Genomic DNA, 23,455 nt, shown 5'->3' with positions numbered 1-23,455 from the left:
AGCCAAGGCAATAAAACCGAGTTCATGAAAGTGTATTTTGAGCAAAGATTTAAGAGGAGATTTGGCAAGTCAGGCAGTGCTTTGTCAGACGGAGTCTTTGTTTGTCCTCATGACTGAAAATTTACTGTAACTGAACAATGTTATCAGCACTATCGGTTATTAAAGATAACTCTGTGTGCTCTCAAATAACAACAGAAGCTGCTGTTTTATATGTGTAAACACACCATCTATCTCGTTCAGGCACTGATGTACGCAGTCGCCGTCCAAATGACTTTAATTCATAACAGTTATAAATCCCAGCGTGAGGAGTTTCGATGTCATAACACACACATAACACATCTGATTTGGTGTCAGGAGGGCAGACGGCTCGGATAGAAGGGGGTTGGGGCTATTGAATTATTCAATTTGAAAACAAAGGGTGTTTTGAGGAGGAGAGCACGGCCATAGCTGGTTATGTAAAGCATGCTGTGCGGTTGCATAATCTGTTCATAATCAGAGGGTAATACAGATATAGATGGCCCAGTTTCCACTTTGTTCATTCGAGCATGACAGTGGCACAGTGTCCCGAGTGCTCAGGTTCACCAGGGGCAGCCTTGGCAGAGGGTTTGATGTTGTTGAACTTCAGCCATGACAACAGCACTTGACGGTCACTTCCCGTAAAAAGACAATGCTGCTTACTTTTTTTTTTTTTTTTACTGCATGAATATGGACAGATGTTAAGGTTGTTTCTGGCGTGAGTCATAATTTTTTTTGTTCGATAATCTCCCTGAAACCGTTCGCTGTGTCCGAGCTCAGTATACATAGTAGAGCCCCTCTGAGCCATGCCACACAGATTACATCCAAAGTAGACATGCAACATTAGAAACAATGCCTTTATATCTCCTCATGCTGCCCAGGCTCTTTGTGTGTATAATCCTTCAGTGTGCCACCCCCAAATCACACAGGACGCTCATGTTTCCCTTTTGTTTGTCTTCCTTTTGTGATCCTTGTTTTTGCAGCAGATACTGTTATGGAGGTAGGCTGTGGGGATGTCAACAAATACTGTTACATTATGTGGGTATGATGAACAGATACTGCAGTGTTTTTAGAAATCTGTGCATCTTATAACTTTGGATCTTGGCTCATAATCATCAGATTTTTCTATGTATAAAGTAGTTAATGCAGATTTGCCAAAATGTCACCAAATAGAGGAAGAAAAAACAGAAGAAAGAAAACAGGCGCCGGTAGTTTTCAGGTTCATGTTCAAACATTCAAGAAATTCATGCTCGATAACCTTTTATTAGTTTTCACCAGCGCAGTGCAGCAGGTCTTGTTGTTACCTCATGATCCAATATTGCAGACTGGCACTTTGAGTTGACTGTAAATGGGAAAATGTGGAGCTAAAGTTAGGGGCCGTCTCAAAATCTCATCATAAAAAGCCTTAAAATCTTCTAGGATGAGGACTAAAGCTGCAATTACGCATCCTCAGCTGAACTTGCACAGGGGACGCTTGGATATGTTTAGCCCCGTTTCCACTGAGCAGTTCAGTTCAGTTCAGTTCAGTTCAGTTCAGTTCAGTTCAGTTCGCATTATTTCTGTTTCCACAGTGAGAGTTGTGGATGGTACCAACAGAAGCGTTCCTTAGCGTCCCCATGTTTGGTCCCCCCTCTGTTGGGGTACCTAGCACACAGATCTGGTACTAAAAGGTGGAGCTGTGAACACTGCAGTCTGATTGGTCAGTAGAGGACGGTCACTCTGCTCAGGGCTGAGTTGTGTCTGGTTTTGAGGCTCATGTAACCACTGTTCATACTGTGGAGAGTTTTATTAGTAAACTGTAACTATAAAATGAAAGGATGTTTTGCTGCCTCTCACAGCAGCTGGAGTCTGAGAAAAAATAACTTCATTCACTGGGCCGACTGCCGGCGACTTTTAAGGTGGAACGTTAACTTGTAATGTTACTCAATGCATGAGTTGACGAAGGAAACGCTAGGGTCTAGGTACCATGTCTGAAGGGTTACTGTTGGTTCCAGAGGTACTATACTGAAAGTGTTTGGCTTGCATTAAGTACATTTGTTTATGTGTCTGTTCCAAACCCGCCTCCTGACAGGAGTTAAATCAGCTGATAAACTTGCTTGTGTTGTTGAGATTTGGGAGTTATGTGCGTTTGCTCTGACCTTATGGTTTGTTTGAAAGCATGTCTATTGATGACGAGCACTCAGTCTCTTAAATTGTGATAAAACTTTTGCATACTGACATTCTTACTTTGTGAATGTAATGACAAACTTCCCAATCTGGCTCTAGTTTTGTCCCCTGGGCAGTTTGAAAAGTTTTGACAATAGTAATACAGGATCAGTTTGAGACTGCATGGTTGTTCCTTTGTTTATAAAAGTCTTTCTCTGTTAGCTGCTACATCCTGCTGCGATCATGGTCTTTACAAAAGAAGACGCATAAATTCTTCTACAAGGCAAAAGCCTTTAATTTCACAACATGAAGAGGGTCTTGTTGAGTCTCGTGCTTCTATGTCTTACTAAAGTCAGGTTTACAGCATCTTCTTTTCAAGTCCACATTAAAAAGAGTAGAACATAGATGATAGAGGCATAATGATCCTGCAGGTACCGTAAAACTCGGAATATAAGTCGCACTGGCATGTAAGTCGCAGTCTATTTTTTAAGGTCTCAAACGGGGAAAACAAGGTTTTATATTACTATTTGTTAATAAAAACGTTATACAAGTTATTCCTACACTGTTTCCCTTTATTTTTAATTTGAAACACATTCAAAACACAATAACCTCTTAAGCAGCTTTGGTTACTTTTCAGATTGCAATTTTCCAAACAACCTCTTCAGGAAATAAAATTACGGTATAACAACATCTGAGCCATAAAAATGAGTTTAAATTAACGTTAAACTTCTTTTTTCTTTTTTAAGAAGACAGCATTACAGTACCTTATTACAGTGTGGGCTGTAACTATACATGCTTACTCAAATCCCAAAAACGAATGAGTTTAAATTACTACGTAGCGTAGGGTGACCATATTTTGATTTCCAAAAAAGAGGACACTCGGCCGGCCACGACATAGCCTACTTAAATGATACTCGCAGTTTACTCAAAGATGCCTTATAATTTTAATATATTTAAAATTTATATGTATGGATAGAAAATTCAGTTATATTACAAAATAATATCTCTCAAAGACAGAAATTCAGATAGGCCCCAATAGGGGACACATACACACACTAGAGTGTGGCGATCCGAGCCCGACGGTACCCGACGGGTCGGGCCGGGTTTGGTCAAAAATGTAGCTATAAATTGTATTCGGGCTCGGGTCGGATTCGGTCAGCTTTCAGTGAAAATGTAGTGTAAAAATAAATAAAATCCTATTGTCTGTCCTGTTTATTGCTTGGGCACTGTTATTTACGTGACAACACCTGAACATAACACACACAGACACATTGGCTGTTTGTTTCTACCTCTCCCCTCACCGGAAGCGTCGGACCTCCCGCCTCCCGCTCCCGTCTCAAACACGGAGGTCTCCCTCTCCGCAGTTGAGCACCTACGGCGCACGCCCGGCCTGTTAAATAGCCTGTAACCACTGTGTGACACAAACTAAGTGCTTTGGTCATTAAATAATGTCGGGCTCGGTTCGGGTTCGGACAGAAATATGCGGCCCGTGCTGCACTCTAACACACACACACACAAACACACGGAAAATCGGACATTAACATCAGTTTATAAAAGACCCCCGGACGCCCCAGACGGGACGTGAAAAGTGGACATGTCCGGGCAAAAGAGGACGTTTGGTCAGCCTAACGTAGCGCCATCTTGTGGGTCAAATTACCTATGTCAGCATTTACCTTGGTCTATAGGTCGCACCGGTCTATAACCCGCACCCAACTTTTTAGATGAAGAAAAAGGGGAAAAAAGTGCGACTTATACACCAAGTTTTACGGTAAGTCTGGCTCGATTGTGAAGCAGTTCCTGAGTTTCTTATGATAATACAGAAGGATTTACTTCTAAATATTAACATTCTGTTACAGTTAGGGAAGTTAGAGTCACTTCATTTTGCTTTCAGTAGCCTGATACTCATTAACCGGTACCTTAACCAGTTTAGTTTTGAGGATAGACACAAAATAACGTGGTGATCCCTTGAGTGAGCTATCCATTTAGAGGTTGTGAAATTTTTCGTTACCTTTGCTGACAGACAGCCGGCTAGCTGCGCTAACATGCAGAAACGTGGTGCCCACTGTCCACCCTCTGGTAAGCTAAAGTTAGCCTTGGCTACTCTGACTGCGCACCACCAGCTTGGTAGCGGCGCCACTCATTTGGCAATTAAGGCTGGAAACACCAGCCTATGGTGGTAGGACAGTGCTGAAAACATGTTGCCAACCCTCTAGTCTCCACCCAGGCCGCCCCAGTGAGTAAGCGGCTTTGTTTAGGGCCCCAAAACCCCTTTAGCATTGCTAACTATGTTAGCACTCCTAGCTGTGGTGACCATACACTGTATATGTACATGTCAGCTTCCCAAAAGTGAAGCTGAAACATCTCAATTGCCCCCTGGTGGCTGGCTGCAGCATAGGTCATAACGCACAACCCCTCCTCATCAGAGAACGGGACATGGGACAAACTAAAAACTCAAAGTACACATCAAACATATTTTTCCCGAAGATGATTTCTGTCATTTAAGTTAGTTTTATCATGCTGCTGTTTATTCAAGTGTACGTTTTTCTAATAAGTTTGGTTTTAAGTAGTTATTTAATGCTATAAAACGGGGATTTTAACATGATTTACAATTGTATGAGGCAGCTGGTGGGCTCATATTCAGAGGCGCTACTTGCGATTGGTCGGACAGGTGTATGGGCAGGACATTTGATACTGTGGAGACTCCGGCTCCAAATTACGTCACCAGAGTAAGATGGCAGCAGCCGCATCTGGGATATTTTAGCTTTACTTCTGTACAGTGAGAGTAAGCAGAGACGCTTATTAATCAGCGCATGGTGCTGACATGGCTAACGGTGCTAACAGAGCTAACATAGTTAACAATGCTAAAGGGGTTTTGTAGCTCAAAATTAAGCCACATTCACCGTAGCAACCTGAGGGGAGATCGGAGGGTGGGCACAACGTTTTCACAGCAGCACTGTCCCACCATCATGGTTTAGGTGCCGCTAGCTAACTCCCACCTGACCCTGGTGCAGTAAACTGAAGACTGGCAAAAGTAACCCAAAGACCAACGTGTGTAACCGCTCAAAAATATTCTCAGTGGTTAACTGATTAATGGTTAACTGTTTCCTTCCCTGGTTACAACCATAGTCATGAAACATTAACAAAGATGTTGCAACATGGTGTCTAATTAATGCTCATGATGTGAAGGTCAGAAGCCAGTCAGAGGAAAAACTTTCCACAGTAGGGAACACTGTGTACTTTTCCTGACCTTGCATTTTTTAAATCTTTAATAAGTCTTAACTTAATCCTGATACAGGAACCATGCCGGATGTATTTTCTAATGTTTACGTGACTTTCTATATGCTTTGATGCAAAAAGACTTGACCGCATTTAACAAGTCATCCTTTCATTTTCATTCAGCACAAACATTAGTGACTGGTCATGCTTGTTTCATTCCCTTTAACAAAGAGGGAACTTTACAGGCTGTTGTATTGTCTGCAGTTTGTATGTATCTGACAGCCACTCTGTTGACAACACGTCTTGAAATGTCAGGCATTTTTGTTACAGACCTAATTCCCACCACAGCCCCCAGCACACTGAAAGCTCAGAGAGTGGTTATTGTCGTCCTCATGGGAGGCTTCCTTTTTTGGTTTAACATTCACAGAGGATGTGATCTTCACTTTTATGTAATGCAGACTGCATCCTAATCCCAGCGGTGTTCCATACAGTGGATTGAAAGGATTTTCTTGAGAGTCGAGCGAGGATACTGTCATTCCTTTAAATCCTAAAATAGAATGGGAGGCAGTTCAGCGGCAGCCACAAGAGAGGCAAACCATGCAAAAAGGGGCTTTGAACACTTGGCTCAAAGAGCTTAACCCAAAGTGAACTGCACCCCTGATGCTCAAAGCCAGCCGCCCGGCCGGCAGCCAAGGGACGGAGGGAAAATGTAAAAGATCAGAACCCCGTTCAGAGTGATCGATGAAGTGTTGTAGACCACTCTGCACTCTAAACTACTAAAGCAGCTTCACATTTTTCCTGCATTATTACACAAATTACACAAGAATCTATAATTAAGGGAAGTTTTGGACTTTGGAAAATTAGTTAGCACTCAGCGCTGACAGAACCCATGTCTCTCTCACACCCTGCCACCCTCATTACGAGAGGACGCGTGCAGGAGTGTAATAATTATCCTAATCACTAACTGAGCACTTTCCTAAATCATCAATTATGCTTTCATGGAAGCAGATTTTGGTTTAAGTACCGGCTCCTTTTGTAAAGGCCAGAATTACAGAGTAGCTTGTGGTTAAGCCGTTGTGGCCCAGTCAGGAGGATATTCCACCCCAGTTTGCTTTGAACCTCGTCTCCCTCTTTTTATACAGTAGCTTTCTTTTGACTGAAAAGATGATCATCTTTGCAGAGCATTAGTGGACTGCAGAGTTTGTAGGGTCTATGTCGTCTATTTATATCAAATAGTTTGCAGAAACCAACCATTTCACTTTGACTCTTTCACAACTGCTCCTCAGACAAGTCTTCAGTGAAGCAATATCACACGAGGGAGTGTTTGAGGCCCTGTGCCTACAACAGAATCATATCCGTGCTGATATTTAGTACAACAGCACGACCTCGGGTGTGATATTGCTTCTATACAACAGTTCTACAAGTGCTGTTTATTAGTTAACAGTAATAAGAGCAACCAGTGTTTGATTACAACTGCACAAAAGCATGATCCTCATCACATAAGGTATATTGCTAGCAAAGCAGGAGATGGTCATGGCGAGCTTTAATCATGTTTAACATTAAAGAAATGCAGAGACTTTGCTTGCTGTGTTGCGCAAGCTAATGTCAAACATGATTAGAATGAGCCAGTGCATAAATCAACAGTTTTCTGGCAACATTATAGTAATGATAATAAAATAATAAACTTTATTTCTGTAGCACTTTTCTAAACCAGAGTTACAAAGTGATTTACAGTGCAAGACCATACAGTATGAAAAGCACAGGAATAAAAGAACATCATTCACAGAAAATGCAAAATAAGAATTATACATATATATAAAATATAAACATGTACACACATACATACACGTCTATGTAACCGGTGGACTCTAGTGATGTCTGCATTGTGTAGATACAAAGAGGCCCAGACCGTGGTTATCTTTGGAGGTGACATCCGTTTATTCCTCTCCTGACAACGAGCGGCAAAACAAAATCCTCCGTCATACCCAACCATACAAACTCGAGCCCTTACACAAATTAAGTGACACAAGATTATGTCAGCATAAAATGAACTTATAAACATATCTCAACAGCGCTAAAACATCGGGGCTCCACTGGTTACTAGCAACTTGTCCTGTACTTTTTTGTTTTCATAATTCATTGATTATTGATGCTGTTCCATACCCATATATACAACATGTGGCCAAAAGTATGTAGACACCCCTGTCATGATGTGTACATTATGTCTGGAGTTGTTTTTTCATAGTTTGGGCCTCTTGGTTCAGTTTAAGTGATCGAATGTTCATTTTCAGACAACAGTGAGCTTCCAACTTTGTGTCAACAGTTTGTGTGTGTCAGTGTGCCCATGCACAGCTTCATGAGGAAATGGCTTTCCCAGTTTGGTTTTGGAAGAACGTGACTGTTCTGCACAGAGCCCTGACCTCAACCCCATCCTACACCTTTAGGATAAACTGGAACACTGACTGTGAGCCAGACTTGATCACCCAGCACCAGTGTCGGACCTCACTGATGCTCTTGTGGCTGGACGGGAGCTAATCCCTGCAGCAGGTTCAAACATCTGGGGTGGAGGCTGTTATAGCATCAGATTGAGATCACTTATGGGCGTGCTGTTCAGGTGTCCATATACTTTTGGCCATGTAGTGTATCGTCGATGTAAGGTAAACCAAAGACAGATTTAACTAAATGCTGTTAAAATAAATGGATTTTATAACAAGGTTTTCTGAGCATATCCACAGTAAATCCTACATTTGTTGCTTATGAGCATCATGAATTTCAAATAAGCAACAATTTATATTACATGTTCGTAGATTTTCAAATAGCCTCGGTTATTCTGTAAAAGAAATTGTGCAAAAAAATATTTGAAGCTCATTTATAGAGACTTTCAGGGCCGATACGTGGAAGTACAAACATGCATAGCTTCTGTGGAGCTGACATAATATGTGGTCAAATTTGGCCACATTTCAAACGCATGGAGGAAACTGCTAATTTGCTTAAGTTCCTCAAAAATGAATTTCAAGAGAAAATCATTCTGCTTTCCAGAGAGTATGAGGTTACAACAGCTTAACCCAGAAGCTTTGAAAGCAGAAAACCCAAGGCAAAGAGACAACGAGCAATTGAGGCCATTCTGCAAACACACACCATCTTATCGTGCACGGCTTCTTTATATTATTGTTGACTGTTGTAATGTGGGATCATGGAATTAGACAAGTGAGTTTTCATTGTGCAAAAAGAAAGCGCTGGAGGGGGGGAGACGGGGGAGGAGGAGGAGGAGGAGGGGAGAGGGAAATCGAATAGAAGGGTTTGTTGAGGACAATGGCTCAACTAAGCAAGGCCATCTGAGGTCTGTTTATTCTGTTCTTACCTCATGCTCCAACTACCCAATGTTTATCCATTCATTGCACTTCAGTAATTCAAGAAGAAGCACGGGCAAATCCAACACTCTGAGCACGTCCCTCCAATCTGAAGTTATGATGAAGTATGCACCCTTTCTGTAAACACAGGGCAGAGTGTTTCTCAACATGCTGTAACTCAGAGGTTCCAAAACTTTTTTAGTCTGATGAACCACACAAGTAGCCCGACATGTTCCAGATGTGTTTATTTCAATTGATTTCAAAACTGGATTTTGATTAACACTTTTAATTATATAAGCATATTTATATTTTTTCATATAATTAAAACGTTAGTGTTTAGGTTGGTTTTGTCAAGTTTACATTTCAACCATTTATACATTATTAATTTCAGCTTTTTATTTAATCTATTGATACATACATTTAGCTAACTATTTCAATTGTTTATCCATTACTTTTAACAAACTATTTTAATCGTTTATCCAGTACTTTTAACAAACTATTTTAATCGTTTATCCATTACTTTTAACAAACTATTTTAAGTCCTCATCCATTAGTTTTAGCTAGCTGTTTTAATTGTTTATCCATTACTTTTAACTAGGGATGGGCAGCACAAGCAAAAACACTATTCGAAAATCATGGTAACTATTCGACGATTTTTCGAATAATTGTGCTCGTTTAGCACACTATTTCATGTAGTTTTTATCTGCTGGAGGGTCGCGTAGGGGAGCGTAGTGCGACAAAAATAGAAGAGCCGCCAAATAGAGAGTTGTCGCGCCGCAGACGGGGGTTGTCGCGTTGTTCCACACGGAACTTTTTGATGACTGTAGTAGTCTCTGCATGTTTCTCCTGTTTGTAGAAGAGCATCAAACTAGCTGGTAGCCCATCTCATACCGCTGTAGCAATCCTATACTGCCCTCGTGCGGTTAGGAGCTGAATTGCATGTCAAATAAAGGGGTGAAATAAGACGGCGAATAGTAATAGTCGCATTAAAAAATCGATTTTTCAAAATAAAACGACTATTCGAAAATTCGAAAATCGTGACCCATCCCTACTTTTAACGAACTATTTTAAGTCCTAATCCATTAGTTTTAGCTAGCTATTTTAATTGTTTATCCAATACATTTAGCTATTTTAAGTGTTTATCCATTACCTTTGACTAACTATTTTAATTGTTTATTCATTAGTTTTAGCTAACTATTTAAAGTGTTTACCCATTATTTTTAACTAACCACCATGTATTTGTTAGCCACGTATTTCAACCATTTTCCCATTACTGTTAGCTAACTTTGTAAACTGTTTATCCACTACTTTTATCTTACTAGCTAACAATAATAATGCATATCCATTGCCTTTTCTCAACTGTCAGCTGTTTATTCATTAGTCTTAGCTAACTATTTTAACTGTTTATCTTACTTTTAGCTAACTGTGTTGTTTATCTGTGTTTTTAGCTACCTGTCAACTGATCATTTATCATTTGTAGTTAACTTTTTTAACGGCATATCTACTTCTTTCACCTAATTAACTGTTTTTCTGTTAATCTTTTTTAACTTTTTAAACTTATTATCTACTACTTTTAGCTAATTAACTTTATATCCATTACTTATAGCTAACTATTTTAATCACTTTAGCTAACTATCAACTGTTAAATTTCAACTAAGTCTGCTATTTCAACCATCTGTATACTATATATACTATACTTTAAACTAACTATTTCAACCATTCACGCATTTCATTTTTAGCTAACTACTTCAGGCACTTATCCATTAATGTTAGCTCTATAGTTTACTTTAAGACAGCTATTTTAGCTGCTAATAATCAACTTTACTTTTAGCTACTTTACTGTTTATACTTTTACTGACTATTCAATCATTTATCCATATATAAGATATAACCACAACTACTATTAACAGTTAAATAACGTCATAATTCTTCTAACTGTTTGTCTTGAACCTCTCTGCTCACTTGTTAATTGTGCACTCTCAGTTGCAACACACCTGGTGTTCAGGTGTCAGCTGACTCCATGTGGATTTAGATAAAAAAATCAAATCTGGTCATTTCTCTCACGGTTTGGAATCACTGCTAAATCTTTCCTTTTTTTTAAAACTGTAGCGTCAAACATGTTAAGCCTTCCTGAGTGAGACTTCGCTGTGTGGAGTATGTGGAAGAGTTTAATGTGGAGCCAAGTGAGAGTTCCTTGATGATGGATCCTGACGATGGGAAGTGGTGTGGGTGGAAAGAATGAGTCATCCATCATCTGTCCATTGCGTTCGGCTGCAGCCGTTGGTGCAGAGCCGAGTTGAGCCCTATCTCACATCGCTGAAGGAGCGGTGATGTCAGAGCTGTCACTGTTCTACTCTCTCATCAGCACCCACTCACAAAGCTCTTGGTATTTGTGCAATCAGGGCAGGCTGAAACACAATAATAGCACTGAGTGGCGTGTATTGTCTTCATTTACCCCCCTCTGTCTCTGTATTGTTGGCCATATGTTGGCCCTATTTTCTAATAATTTTTCCTCAACTGCCAATCTATTTTTAGCTGTTTTCTGGCAGGAAGCTCACATATAACTCTACCAAAAAGTTGGACTGAATGAACGATGAAAATTAACTTGTGTTTCCAAACATCCATCATCAACAGATTTGTTCCCGTCTCAAATTTCCTCCATAACACGCAGGGAAAGTTCGTTCCACTCTCGCTCTGTGTGTGTTCGTCTTATCCTGGTGATAAGTTGAGCAGAGTTTTGTTTCTTTGTCAGAACAACACAGCCCTAATGTGCTGTGTACATGACAGCCCTCATGAATGACTCAGACTGTAAGCCCAACATCTGAAGAAATTACCACCCACATGCTTTTGCTGAAAATGACGCAGATGTGCTCTTAAGCAACTTTTTTCTCTTCATGTTGTTCATGGAATTGATAAAACATTTAGCTGCTGAATCCAGTTCTGTGAAGTGAGTGAGTCATCATTGGATAAATTACAAAGGTTACATAACTACTGTACTTTCTCAGCATATGTTTACCCTTTCTATCAACTGACTTCTTGGTATTTTATTAGCAATCCTAAACATGGATATGAGCAAACCTATATGTCTGGATAAACTGATATTGTGCTACACGTTTGAGTCAAAAGATCTGGGGTTTATCGTCCTGCTATGTCATTTATCTTTTGTGATGTTATTTTAAAACCTACCTTGAAATAGCTGTTTACAGTAGAGCTTTCAGTATTTGCATATCGAACATGTAATTTGATGCCCAGAGTCATGGCTAAGGACGAGTTGTTTTGATGTTGTCTTGGAATACAGTGTCTTGATTATTGAAGCTATGCTGCCCTCTTGTGGTGAATTATACTACATCTTTTCATCTGCACCAGATGTGATAACATGTATTGATGCCTCATGCTATCTACATAAGAAGAATACTGTGACAAAGCATTGACCTCCTTTATTTAAAAAATAACATTTGATCAGTCATGTACCATTACCAAGATTACAGTTTACAATGGCATGACAAAATATTAAATCATGTCCTCTGATGTCTATTCTAATGTCTTCTAAAGTCTTTAGATGTTAGATGAATACCTTAGAAGCTTAAATATACCACATGAACATACGGTGACAGACTGTTTTACCAGTCACCAGAGGAAAATGTTGGAATTGTGCATCTCTTCAAACCACGGATACATTTGTAAGTTTTATACGAATCATATCAGTGTTTCTAAAGTGACGCAGTATATGAGCTGACTTTGTCATCAGGAGGTGGAGGGAGGATGGATGGTGGAAGGAGTGATGCCTGCCAAGCTGCAGACCTCTGTTTGCAACAAACAACAAAATTGGTTGTTTATTAGTGACTCATTGCTACAGTTTCAGCAACTTTATAGTCACCAAACGTGAGTGTTTTTTAGTGACTCGTTGCTGTGTTTCCAGCTGGGAAAGAGCCATGTTTTTTTTACCAAGACATCGCTGCTTTTACAGCTGAAATAGTGCCACAAAAAGTGGTTGTTTTTTACCGTGACATCGCTTGTTGTTTATTAGTGAGTCCAGCAACTTTTAATCACCAAACATCTGCGTTTTTTAGCAACCTGTCACTCTTTTTCCACTGGAGATAGAGCCATGGAAAGCAGTTGTCAATGGCTTCTCCAGCTGTGATTGTGCCACCAAAAGCCGTTATTTTTGCAAGATCTTTTCCTTACCATGACCAACTGGTTTTTGTGCCTAAACCTAACCACACTTTACCCAAGTGTAATAATGTCCAAATGTAACATATCTGTGGTTTGCAGAAACGTACGGTGCCAACATGTATTCTGGTGACTGGGTTGTATTACATAATGCTGTACAGATACAGTAGACATCTTCTACCCCACTCCAACACCTCATCTAACCACCCCCTTCTCCCACTTCCACCAGTGGTGAAAGACGTACTCAGATCCTTTTACTTTAGTAAAAGTACCAATACAGCAGTGAAAAACTACGGCATCACAGATACAAGTCAAGTCAAGTTCAAAATCCCACTTCAGCAAAATTATTATCATCAAAAAGTAAGTATTATAATATATATAATAAAAGGTATTGTATCAAAAGTAAAAAGTATAGTAAAAGTAAAAGTACTTGTTCCAGAAAGAAAATGACCCCAGTAACTGTCATATGACATCATCAGATTGTTCATAATGATGCAGGAAGTTTAAACTACTTTACATACAGTTACAGTAGTATGAAGGGTCATGAGATAAATCTGAGGGTGGTGAGATGATGGATGGAGTTGGAAAGAAGAGAAAACAAAGTCCTCATGTACACATTTTAATTCACATTTGGAATCCAATCTTTTTTTGAGTATGAAATATTGGAGGATTTTATCTCTTTGGGCCTTTTGTAAGAAGCCTTGTGGCTATTTTCGTAAGAAGTCACAATCTAAAAAGGTTTGGAGCCACTGGTGTAATCTTAACAATGCATTGTGTTTTATTAGCTCAGCATATGTTTTGTTTTAAAGTGAAATCTATGAATATCTTTTATCTCAAATTTGTTGTAACTCAGAGTGATGAGGCTGCTGTGTCCTCACAGATCACACTGGGAGGTGTTGAAGACGTACAGTGTGTCCGACTCTAAATGCTGATGCTCAAATTGTCATAACAGCTCAAACGTAGGCCTTGGCTGTGTCTTCTGTCCGTGGGCTGGTGAGAACTGTAGCCAATTAACACTGGGAGATCCGAGCCAGGAAGGGCAGAGTGAAAGTCCTTCCTCCCTTGGCAGAGCCACTTGGCCTGACAGATGGTACTTAGACGGGCTAATCTCTGTGCTCCTGTCTGCGGAGATTAGAAACCAAGCTCTCTCTCGTAAATGTGATGACAGATCAACTAAGTTTTCGTGAACTTTTTCTGATGCCCTCATTACTGAGTATTTCATGTTTAATTTTGGCATGACACAATCTAGTCTAGTCAGTTATCAGGCTTATCCCCTGCCACTTAAATTTACAATCTATTTTTTTTTTTTTTTTTTTTAATCAATCCTGGAGGGCGCCAAAACAAGGATTGTATGTTTCATGTAGCATGGGGAAGATGTACTGAAGTAGGTTATTATAGACAATCTCTAGTACTATTTTTAGGACCTTTTTAAATTAACAATGAACTGAAATCATGTGCTTTTGTTGACTAATCCTAAAATGGTAGTCTGGACAAGAACCCCAAGTTCTGGTGTCAAGGTGCTGCCCTTTAGTCACCCGCCATCCTCCCCTCCTACCTCCTTCTAAGCCTACGCCTACTTCTGAGCCGGGGCTCAGCCTTGGAGGTAGGGTAAGGAGCTCTGACATCCAGACGGAGCTCGGAGTAGAGCTCCTTGGCGTCGAAAGGGGTCAGATAAAGTGGTTCGGGCATCTGATCAGGATCCTCCTGGGCGCTAGAAGTGTTCCGAACAACAGGTAGGAGGCCCCGGGGCAGACCCAGAACACGCTGGTGGGATTATACAGCTCATCTGGCCTGGGAACGCCTCAGGGTCCTCCAGGAGGAGCTGGAAAGTGTTGCTGGGGAGAGGGACGTCTGGAGTACTATGCTCAGCCTATTGCCCTTGCAACCCAGCCATGGATAAACGGATGAAAATGGATGGATGGATGGATGGATGGTACAAAACCATAAAAACAATGGTGATTTGTGGAAATAATCTTGTTGAACAAATTAGACTTCACTTATTGCTACAGGTCTTTTTTTCTTTAATTTATTCAAAACCCAAAACAAAAGATCGGTTGGAATTTTGCAGTGGGAGTTCATAAAGGATGAAACGTACAAAATGACATCATCATTACATCATCGTATGCCAATTAAACCACCCATAAACAGTGTGACTACGGTAAAATAGCTGGTGTGCATAACTCAGCTGACAGAGATTAAAAGACAAAATGATTACAGTGATACTTTCGCTTTATTTAGTGCTGAATAAACCTGATTTAAAGATATCAAAAAAGTATTTTTGACACAGATACAAAGCAGCGTTAGAAGAGCCAGGAAGCATTAAAGCTGGAACTACATTCAGGGTTTTGATTACACTGATTAATCTGGGATTTGTGCAGCTCTAGCATTGCATATCATTGATACTCTATTTGTAGTGCTGAAGACATCAGGATGATCAATATCAGTTTGACGGCTTCCCGTTGATCAGGCCGGACTCCCAGCGCTGCCACAGAGGAGCCTTCTGACCTCCTGCTCTGTGAACCTTTGGCTCCTGCTGTGAGATGAGACAGAGAATAGAGCAGGATTAGTGAGAGATTAGCTCCCCTGTCTTGATCCTCTGAATTTGAGATCAATTTCAGAACTAATCCAAGCATTTGTAAAACAAAAAGTATTGGGAAAATCTTTGATTTAATGTCTTTATTTTAGCCACTTAAGATTCAATACCCCATCGGCTACAATTACAATAACATATTCCAACTCTTCATGAGTGCTTTCTTAGGGATTTCACAATAATACATAACAATGGAAACTGTGACTTTTTTTATCATAATCCATCCTGTAGTGTTCCCCTGAATTAGCAATGATTTAACATGATAGCACACAGTGTTCTCACAAGTGTTGCACAATAAAAACAGGTCTGAAATACGGATGGGAAAAACAAGACCGAAGCTATTTATAGTAATCAGACCTGGCACATCACCTGTGTCTGCTCAGATTTCATCTGGTCTTTCTTGGAGGGTGGTGGCCAAACCCGTTCCAGTTTCCCCCTGGACAGTTTCCTGACGTCTAAAGGACAGAAAGGGGAAAAAAAGGAGCAGGATAATTTGAAGGGATTTGACTTCAGGCAGCAGTTTTCCATTAAACAATTAAGGATTTCACAGATTTAACCAGACTAATCCTGTTTTGTTTGTCTGCTCTAACGTAAGCACCAAACATTAGCATATTTGGCTAACTATCTTACTACCCACAGTAGGGGAGTTACTTCCAAAGCTAGCAGCATTTTACACTACAGTATTCTGTGGGGTTACGCTTTATGTATAGAAAAATAAAACAAAACAAGCACAAGTCTAATTGGCAGTTCCCAGATAGAACCAAAAAATAGCAGGTTTTCCTTGACATGAAGTGTGAACCGTGGCGACATTAATGGGCGTGTCATATCCTACAGGTTAGAAAGAGAGGATGTAGAGAACAACAACACTGAAGCCAGGAAAAAAAGTGTGCAGAGGTCAGCTGATGAAACCCAATGCATGGTGACAATTTGGTCATCTCTTGAGTTTCAGGAAAAGCTGAAAGGTAGCACAAGAAAGAGTAAGGCCCTGATCACACAAGAAGCATTTTAGCAGCTGGAGGCACCTTTTTGTAATTGTTTTTAATGAGCATGAAGCTTTTTGCCTCTGGTTTTTGCCTTGTGACGTGCCTTGTGTTTCTGCGCTTTAGGCACTGGGCGTTATTGCTCGGCGATATTTGTGCCGAATGTTGGCAGTGCAGGATGTGATGCACGGGGAAAGCAAGATTGCTTTCTAATAAATATCTCGAAATATGATGCTATTGGTACATTTTCCTTTTTTTTTTTGTTTTTTTTTGTTCCTTGCCTGTCTCCTAACTCACCGCCAGCCAGGCAGCCTCTGTCACGTGGGGCAATTTGTATTTTCATGGTCAGAATCATATCATGTTAGCTGGTTAAATGTGCCAACGGTCAATTTCCCCTCCATCTTGGCTCACTCAGAAAACTACAGCCAATGACAGTCAAGCAGAGTCAGTCACACATGCTTCTTTGCTATTGGTTGAGGCTGTGACTTTGCTGGTCAAAGTTCACCAAAGTTGAAATCCACATGATGCGAAGATGTGAATTTGCCTTGCCAATGAAAGTGAATGTTTTATTCCGCCCGTCGCCTGCATCAAATGGAAGTGAACAGGAGGCAAATATTCCAACACACTCTTATATCTAAATACCAGAAAACAAAACAACATAGGCTATTTGACCACCCCCAAAACAACATACCTTCCTAATGGGCGCAGTTTTAAACATGTCATTACCATCATGAAATGGTAGCAGTTACACTGCAAAAGTTCGGGTTAGGTTTAGGCAGCAAAACTCAGTGGTTAGGTTTAAAAAACAACAACACATGATTTGGTTTAGAAAACTACGCAGTGTTGAAAGAAGTCAATGTTGACTTCGGGGCATGACAATGGTCTCCTGGGTAAAAGTCCTGTCTTTGGCTGAACCATCCACCACCGACTTCTTTAAGGTTGATACAACATTACTCAGACTTATAGCTTTTCTACTACGTCACCTCACGTCCTCCTCTGCTCTTGTAATAATTACTATGGCCTGTACATTGTAATTATTACACGGCAGTACAGTAAACGAAAGTATGGGTGATAAGCTAATTCAAGTTGACCTATATGGCCATTTTTTTTCAGTGAGAGCGGTCTGAATATTCACTGAAGTTAATTTTACGCATGTGTGACAGTGCCCTAAAGCTTGACAGGCATAGCAACAGTAACTAAGGTGGGTGGGGCATATCGTATGGTCAGTTTCAGCCTCTGTTTAATTGTCTTAGCAGTGCATTTAGCATGGTAAGAAATGGGCGCTGCTTTGACATGAAGAAGGCTTTGATGTGACGTGATTTCAAACCTTGTTGTTATTCACTGTGTGTTTGACTCTATGAGGGTCACATTATGGAATGTCCTGTGGGATATCACAGTGTATCTGGGTTATACATTCTCATACAGTGTTGTGTCATGGCTGGTTAGGATAACACATAACAGCTTATTTGACCTTAAGAATGAGTCATTTCCTCCAGTTTAGCCCAGTTTTACCCCCAGACATATTATGTTGCTGTCACATGTAGCCTCATCATCTTCACCTTGGCTCACCCCCACACATCATTATCCAGGCGCTGTCGCTGAAAATATAACTTGCTGCTACATAATGACACACTCCCTGGCTGGCTGAGCTGTTATGTCTGCCATCCATGCTCTCCTGCTGTGCAACAGCAGACGATAAAAAATGCACACAAACTATACTTTCAGTGAGACCTATCAACTGTCTGAAGTCATTTGTATTTACACAACACCATAAGCGAACACAGACTGCCCCCGGCTCAAGCTGGAGTGCAGATAGTAGCCTTCATGTTGTCACTCAGCCCACTGGCATCTGCTGACTCAGATCAGGTCGCTGCTTGAGTGATGCGGCCTTAACCGCTTGTGACAGGGTTGACACTAAGTTGTCGATAAGACTCCTTGGATAACACTATGTGATGCTAATGCAGAGAGGCATTCATTAAAGTGCTCAGACTGAGTGTCAGAAAGCCGCGATGTGCGATGAATAAAGATCTAAGCGACTCTTACTAGACATACTCATATTTACTAGATGCAGCTAACAACCTGATTGAAATAATCCATAATGTTTTCATATTTTCCATTTATTTTTTCATAGCCTTGACAAAATGTGTCCCTGACGCAGATCAAAGGAAGACAACTCTAGGTCTGAAAGCACCCTGAAATGCAGTCTTGTGGGTTTGGCGCTGATGATTTCAGAGCTGTTTCTGGTTAAACAAAAAGGATTTTACTCTTTAACAACAAGGTCTCTCTCTGTAGGGATCCTTTCCATAAGTTTTTTTTTTTTTTTTTTTTTCCTAATATACTTTATTAAGTTGTCACCAACTTAAAATAACAATTGAAGCCTGTCAGTGGCAAACATGTGACAGTGCGCTCTAGGTGTATGGTAGCATTGGCCACCACTGTGTGAACTGGTGAATGTGGCATGTGGACAGTGGTAAAGAACTTAAGCTGCGTTTCCACCAAGCAATACGATACAGTACAGTTCAGTTTGGTGCGTTTTGTTTTTTCTGTTTCCACAGTGAAAGTTGTGGATGGTACCAACAGAAGCGTTCCTTAGCGTCCCCATATTTGGTCCCCCCTCTGTTGGGGTACCTAGCACACAGATCTGGTACTAAAAGGTGGAGCTGTGAACACTGCAGTCTGATTGGTCAGTAGAGGACGGTCACTCTGCTCAGGGCTGAGTTGTGTCTGGTTTTGAGGCTCATGTAACCACTGTTCATACTGTGGAGAGTTTTATTAGTAAACTGTAACTATAAAATGAAAGGATGTTTTGCTGCCTCTCACAGCAGCTGGAGTCTGAGAAAAAATAACTTCATTCACTGGGCCGACTGCCGGCAACTTTTAAGGTGGAACGTTAACTTGTGATGTTAGTGAATTTTTGAATTTTTTTCAAGATTCAATTCAAGATTCAAGATTCATCCCATCTCTCTCCAATATCCCATGGAGAGAGACTCTCACTGCAGCCCGTTTTATTTTGTTCTGAAAATGTGGGCGTGCAGCCTCGTTCTGTGGACGATAAACCAGGTGCAGACTGATAAAGGAGGAAATACAGTGAGTGCTGGACGGAGCAGTGAGTGACAACAACCCCGCCCACATTTGGCGTGGTCGGAAGACAAGAAAGCTGCTATACAAGTCCACAAGTCCATTTATCAGGTTGGAAAATACCCAACAATTTAGCCTCTGTGGTGCATATGGTCACACAGGTAATACAAATACTCATCATCAGTGGTGGAACAAGTCCTCAGATCTACTTAAGTTAAAGTAGCAATGCAACAATGTAAATATACCGTAGTAAAAGTACAGAGAGAGGAACAAAAGTATATTTATTTTTGATGCATAAGTAAAAATAAAAGTGCTTTATTGGGAAAATGATATGCTCTTTGAGTGGTAAATTATACGTACAGTATATTACACAAATGATACACTACTGATTCTTTAAATGTTTGCCTCTGAAATGTAGTGGAGTAGAAATATAAAGTGGCTTAAAATGGAAATACTCAAGTAAAATGCAAGTGCCTCAGAATTGTACTTAGGAGCAGTGCTTGAGTAAATACTCAGAGACCATGCAGACTGACCTGATTCGAGCGTTGGGTTGAATCGAGACTTATCTCCATCTTCACTGTTCTGCCTGTTCTCTCCGTACAGAGTGCATCTCTGTCTGCGCAGCTCCTCCTCTCTCTCTTTGGCCTCCCGGATGTCCTTCTCTACCTCTGGCTGCAGAGCCAGCGCTGGACGTAACTTGAAGAAGGGGTTTTGTTTGAGGATTGGAGATTCTATCCCCAGGTTTCCCTCCCTAGATTTGCTCCTGGTCTCCACAGCTGGCATAGAGACATCTGTGTTTATTGAGTCCATGCTTTTGTACGGGCGTGTGTGTTTGTCTTGTTTTGCGTAGGGGGCTAAACGTGTTTTGTCTCGAGAACCACCTGTTGGGCTCCTCGATCTTAAGATTTCAGGACTTTTCTCAGTCTCTTTACACAGCCTGAGGGAATGTGTTCTGGAAACGGGGCAACTTTTGTGTGAAAGCAACTCCAGGCTTCGAGTGCGCTCCAACACAGAAGGGTAAACATGACCTTTCATCAGTGAGCCAGGGGGTTTCCGGTTTCTTGTTGGACCCCCCGTGTTATCCTGCTGGAAAGCCTCAAACAGCAGTTTCGTCTCCTTTAACTGACGGACTTCCCCTTTGCTGTACCCCCCTGGGATCTTCCCCTGGTTGACCAGCACCAGCTCTCTCTGAATCTCCTGACTTATCTCCTTCTTCATCTTCTGCTCGGAGAACTGCCAGTCAGTGCGCTGGTCTGGGTTGTCCTTAGAGGAAAGTGGCTCAAGCAAGATGTTGGTTTTAAAGGGAATCTCTAGCACATCTGGATTATCTGCGAGGTTGAAGACACCACCGGCTCTCTGCAGGCTCTGAATCCCCTGGACTTCCTCATGGATCTGCCTCTCCATGGAGGTCTCAGCGACTGAGAATCTGTGGCAGGTGGACAGAAGGGGAGATGATGTTTCACTAGGGTCAATTGGAAGCAGATCTTCTGGTACACAGCTGTCTCTTTGATCACCATCAGAGTCTCCGCCCTCTGCTGCGGCAATCGCGTGATGCTCTGACTCTACGGGAAGTGTAGACGAAGATGTCCTCGCTTTTGTTTCAGCGTCTTTACTCTCATTCTTTTCATTCTCTTCCTTCTCCTTCAGGTTCATCTTTGCTCCTTCATCCTCAGCACTGTGAATTCTACTCTCTTCCCTCCCATCCCCACCTGTCAGATCGGCCTCTCTTGCTTTCAGATCATCTACGTCAGTCCCAAGCATGCCCCTTGTCTCACCTCTTGTGTCTTCATGTCGCAGCTGCACCAGTTGCAGGCGTTGAAGCAGTTCCGCACCTTGTTGGATATCAGTAGCTATTCTCCTGCTTCCATCCTCTTGCTCTTCGTTTGGAGCCATCTTTTCGTAGCCTTCAGAGATTGAGAGTTGGGACACTTGAGTTTCGATAGTTCCACTTTCTCTCCTCACCCAGTTATTCTTTGTCAGGGTGTAGTTCAAAGATCTGGTGTCAACATGCTCTTCATCATCATTGGACGCCTCTGTTGGGATCTCTGGTACCTGTGACTGATTGGTTGCTGTGTCCGTCGTGTTTTGGCTGCATTCACAGAGCTCTGTTGGCCTGCAGGACTCAAAATCATCGTCACTCGCATGGGGATTAGAAAGCTTTGGGGCATTTGTCTCCACATTGTCGTAGTCAACATCTTCTGTGGTTAGTTTTGAGTCTAAACGACCACAAATGTTGGATTTTGTTTTGTCTTCCTCTTTGTCAAAAAGCGTCTCATTTTCAGAGTTTTCCTCATCGCCTGTAGGTTCCTGTTTTGGATATTGGTCACTCTCAGCTTCTGTGTTCCTCCAGTTCTTCTGCCCCTCATTCAAAATTGCAATATCCTCATGATCCTCATTTGACTCTTCGTCTGCAGTTGCGTTTTCCTGATTGTGTCTTCTGCATGGATCATAACATGCTTCCTCCATGGATGCTTGGTCTTCACGTTTTGATAGAGTGGAGTCCTGGTCTTTGGACAAAGATACAGTGTCCATAGACTCTTTGGATGCCTGCGCAGCACCTTCTATCACTTCATCCACGACCTTTTGTGCTGCCATTAAGTGCTTGTCACTGTGATGCCAGTCTAAGCCACTGGGATTAGCTTCAGCCTCTGTGGCGTCAGCTGCCCCTTCTGTAAGGGTCACAGTGGAATTATTCACCTCAGTATCTGTGCCGCCCTCTGCTGGCAGCAAAGGAGCCATGTAGGAAGGAGGAGGTGGGATGAAGACTTCATCTGCGCCTTCATCATCCATCACACTGTAGTACCTGGTGATCACTGCGGGGGCAGGGGGAGTGATTTCAGATTCATCTTGGGGCTTCTCACCACATGGGCTCTCTGTGTGGTCTGTCACAGGGTGTGACTCCATCTTCATCCATAGACCACTGCCATCCTGTGAGACCAGACCTTGAGGGCTGGGTCTGGGATTTCTTGTTTCCATGGTTACGAGCTTATGAATCACTTAAGGGTGTTTCTTCTCTCCTCCCCTTTAAGGTCCTTTAAGGTAAAATATGAGACACAAGAAAAGTGTCACTGGCATTGATAATAAAAATCCTCTCTATCATTATAGTTTAATCATTATCATCTATTAATAAAAGTTGTAATGAAATACTGATGAGGACAGGTGATGAGCAGGTACCAAATTTGCTTTTACAAAACAGAACTCACTGTCAAGGACTGTCATATTTTTGAGCTGTGACATGATGGGCCCCTTTCTGTGCTGTATACTTTCATGTCCCACGTTTGGTGTGTGGTAATTTGATTAAACACAAATTAATTTGGGAATATGCAACATATATTCAATTAAATTCAATTAAATAGAACTTTTTTTTATCCCAAAGGAAATTCTTGTGCCAGAGAATGCTTCAAATTACACTAACAACAATTAACGTTCACAAACCAGCAACAACCCCTCGGTCAGGTCACACACTGGGCCTAGTTTTTATAACAATAGAGTTTTAAATATCAGTCAAAATATACAAGATATAAAGTGTTCAAAGAGCAAAAAGCAAAAGCCAGTGCCTTACAGACTAACAATAGAAGTAAGATAAATAAAAGATTTAACAAAAATGAACTACAATGATGGAAAAACGCAGTTTGCGCCTGAAATTTTTTTTATAATGTATATGATATTACAATGAGAGGTTACTAAGGTCTTAAGTTTAATTTATTTTACTGTTAACAAATACTAATGCTATAATTGATGTTATTTTAACAGTTATTGTTGCACACACATATTAAATTAAGTCTATGTTAATGGTTAATCATTTGTTTGTAAACCATCTATAAACATTATTTGGATCACCATGTAGGGCATCTATAAACATTTGGGTTGCCATTATGAAGATGCAGTGTTTATAGTTTCAATACACAGTA

General features: G+C 41.1%; 2 protein-coding genes across 2 annotated transcripts in view; one reads left to right on the top strand and one right to left on the bottom strand.

Moving 5' to 3' along the window:
• plppr2a (phospholipid phosphatase related 2a) overlaps positions 1-23,455 on the top strand; it is a 181,264-nt gene that overhangs the window by 2,706 nt on the left and 155,103 nt on the right. The gene's annotated exons all lie outside the window — the stretch shown is intronic.
• Positions 14,978-22,520, bottom strand: LOC126406180 (uncharacterized). Its single transcript, XM_050070355.1, has 3 exons — positions 20,078-22,520; positions 15,856-15,941; positions 14,978-15,429 (listed from the first exon to the last, which is right to left on the bottom strand). Exons 1-3 carry the CDS (start codon positions 22,518-22,520, stop codon positions 15,337-15,339), a joined length of 2,622 nt encoding a protein of 873 aa, XP_049926312.1. The 3' UTR covers positions 14,978-15,336.

This window comes from Epinephelus moara, chromosome 18 (genome assembly GCF_006386435.1).
Source record: "Epinephelus moara isolate mb chromosome 18, YSFRI_EMoa_1.0, whole genome shotgun sequence".
Taxonomy (NCBI): domain Eukaryota; kingdom Metazoa; phylum Chordata; class Actinopteri; order Perciformes; family Serranidae; genus Epinephelus; species Epinephelus moara.
This window is presented reverse-complemented; position numbering and strand designations above follow the sequence as displayed.

Coding starts and splice junctions, on each gene's coding strand:
- LOC126406180 (XM_050070355.1), bottom strand. CDS start 22,520: ATGGAAACAAGAAATCCCAGACCCAGCCCTCAAGGTCTGGTCTCACAG. Junction 15,942..20,077: donor CAACCCAACGCTCGAATCAG/GTCAGTCTGCAT, acceptor TCTGTCCTTTAG/ACGTCAGGAAACTGTCCAGG. Junction 15,430..15,855: donor TGAAATCTGAGCAGACACAG/GTGATGTGCCAG, acceptor CTCATCTCACAG/CAGGAGCCAAAGGTTCACAG.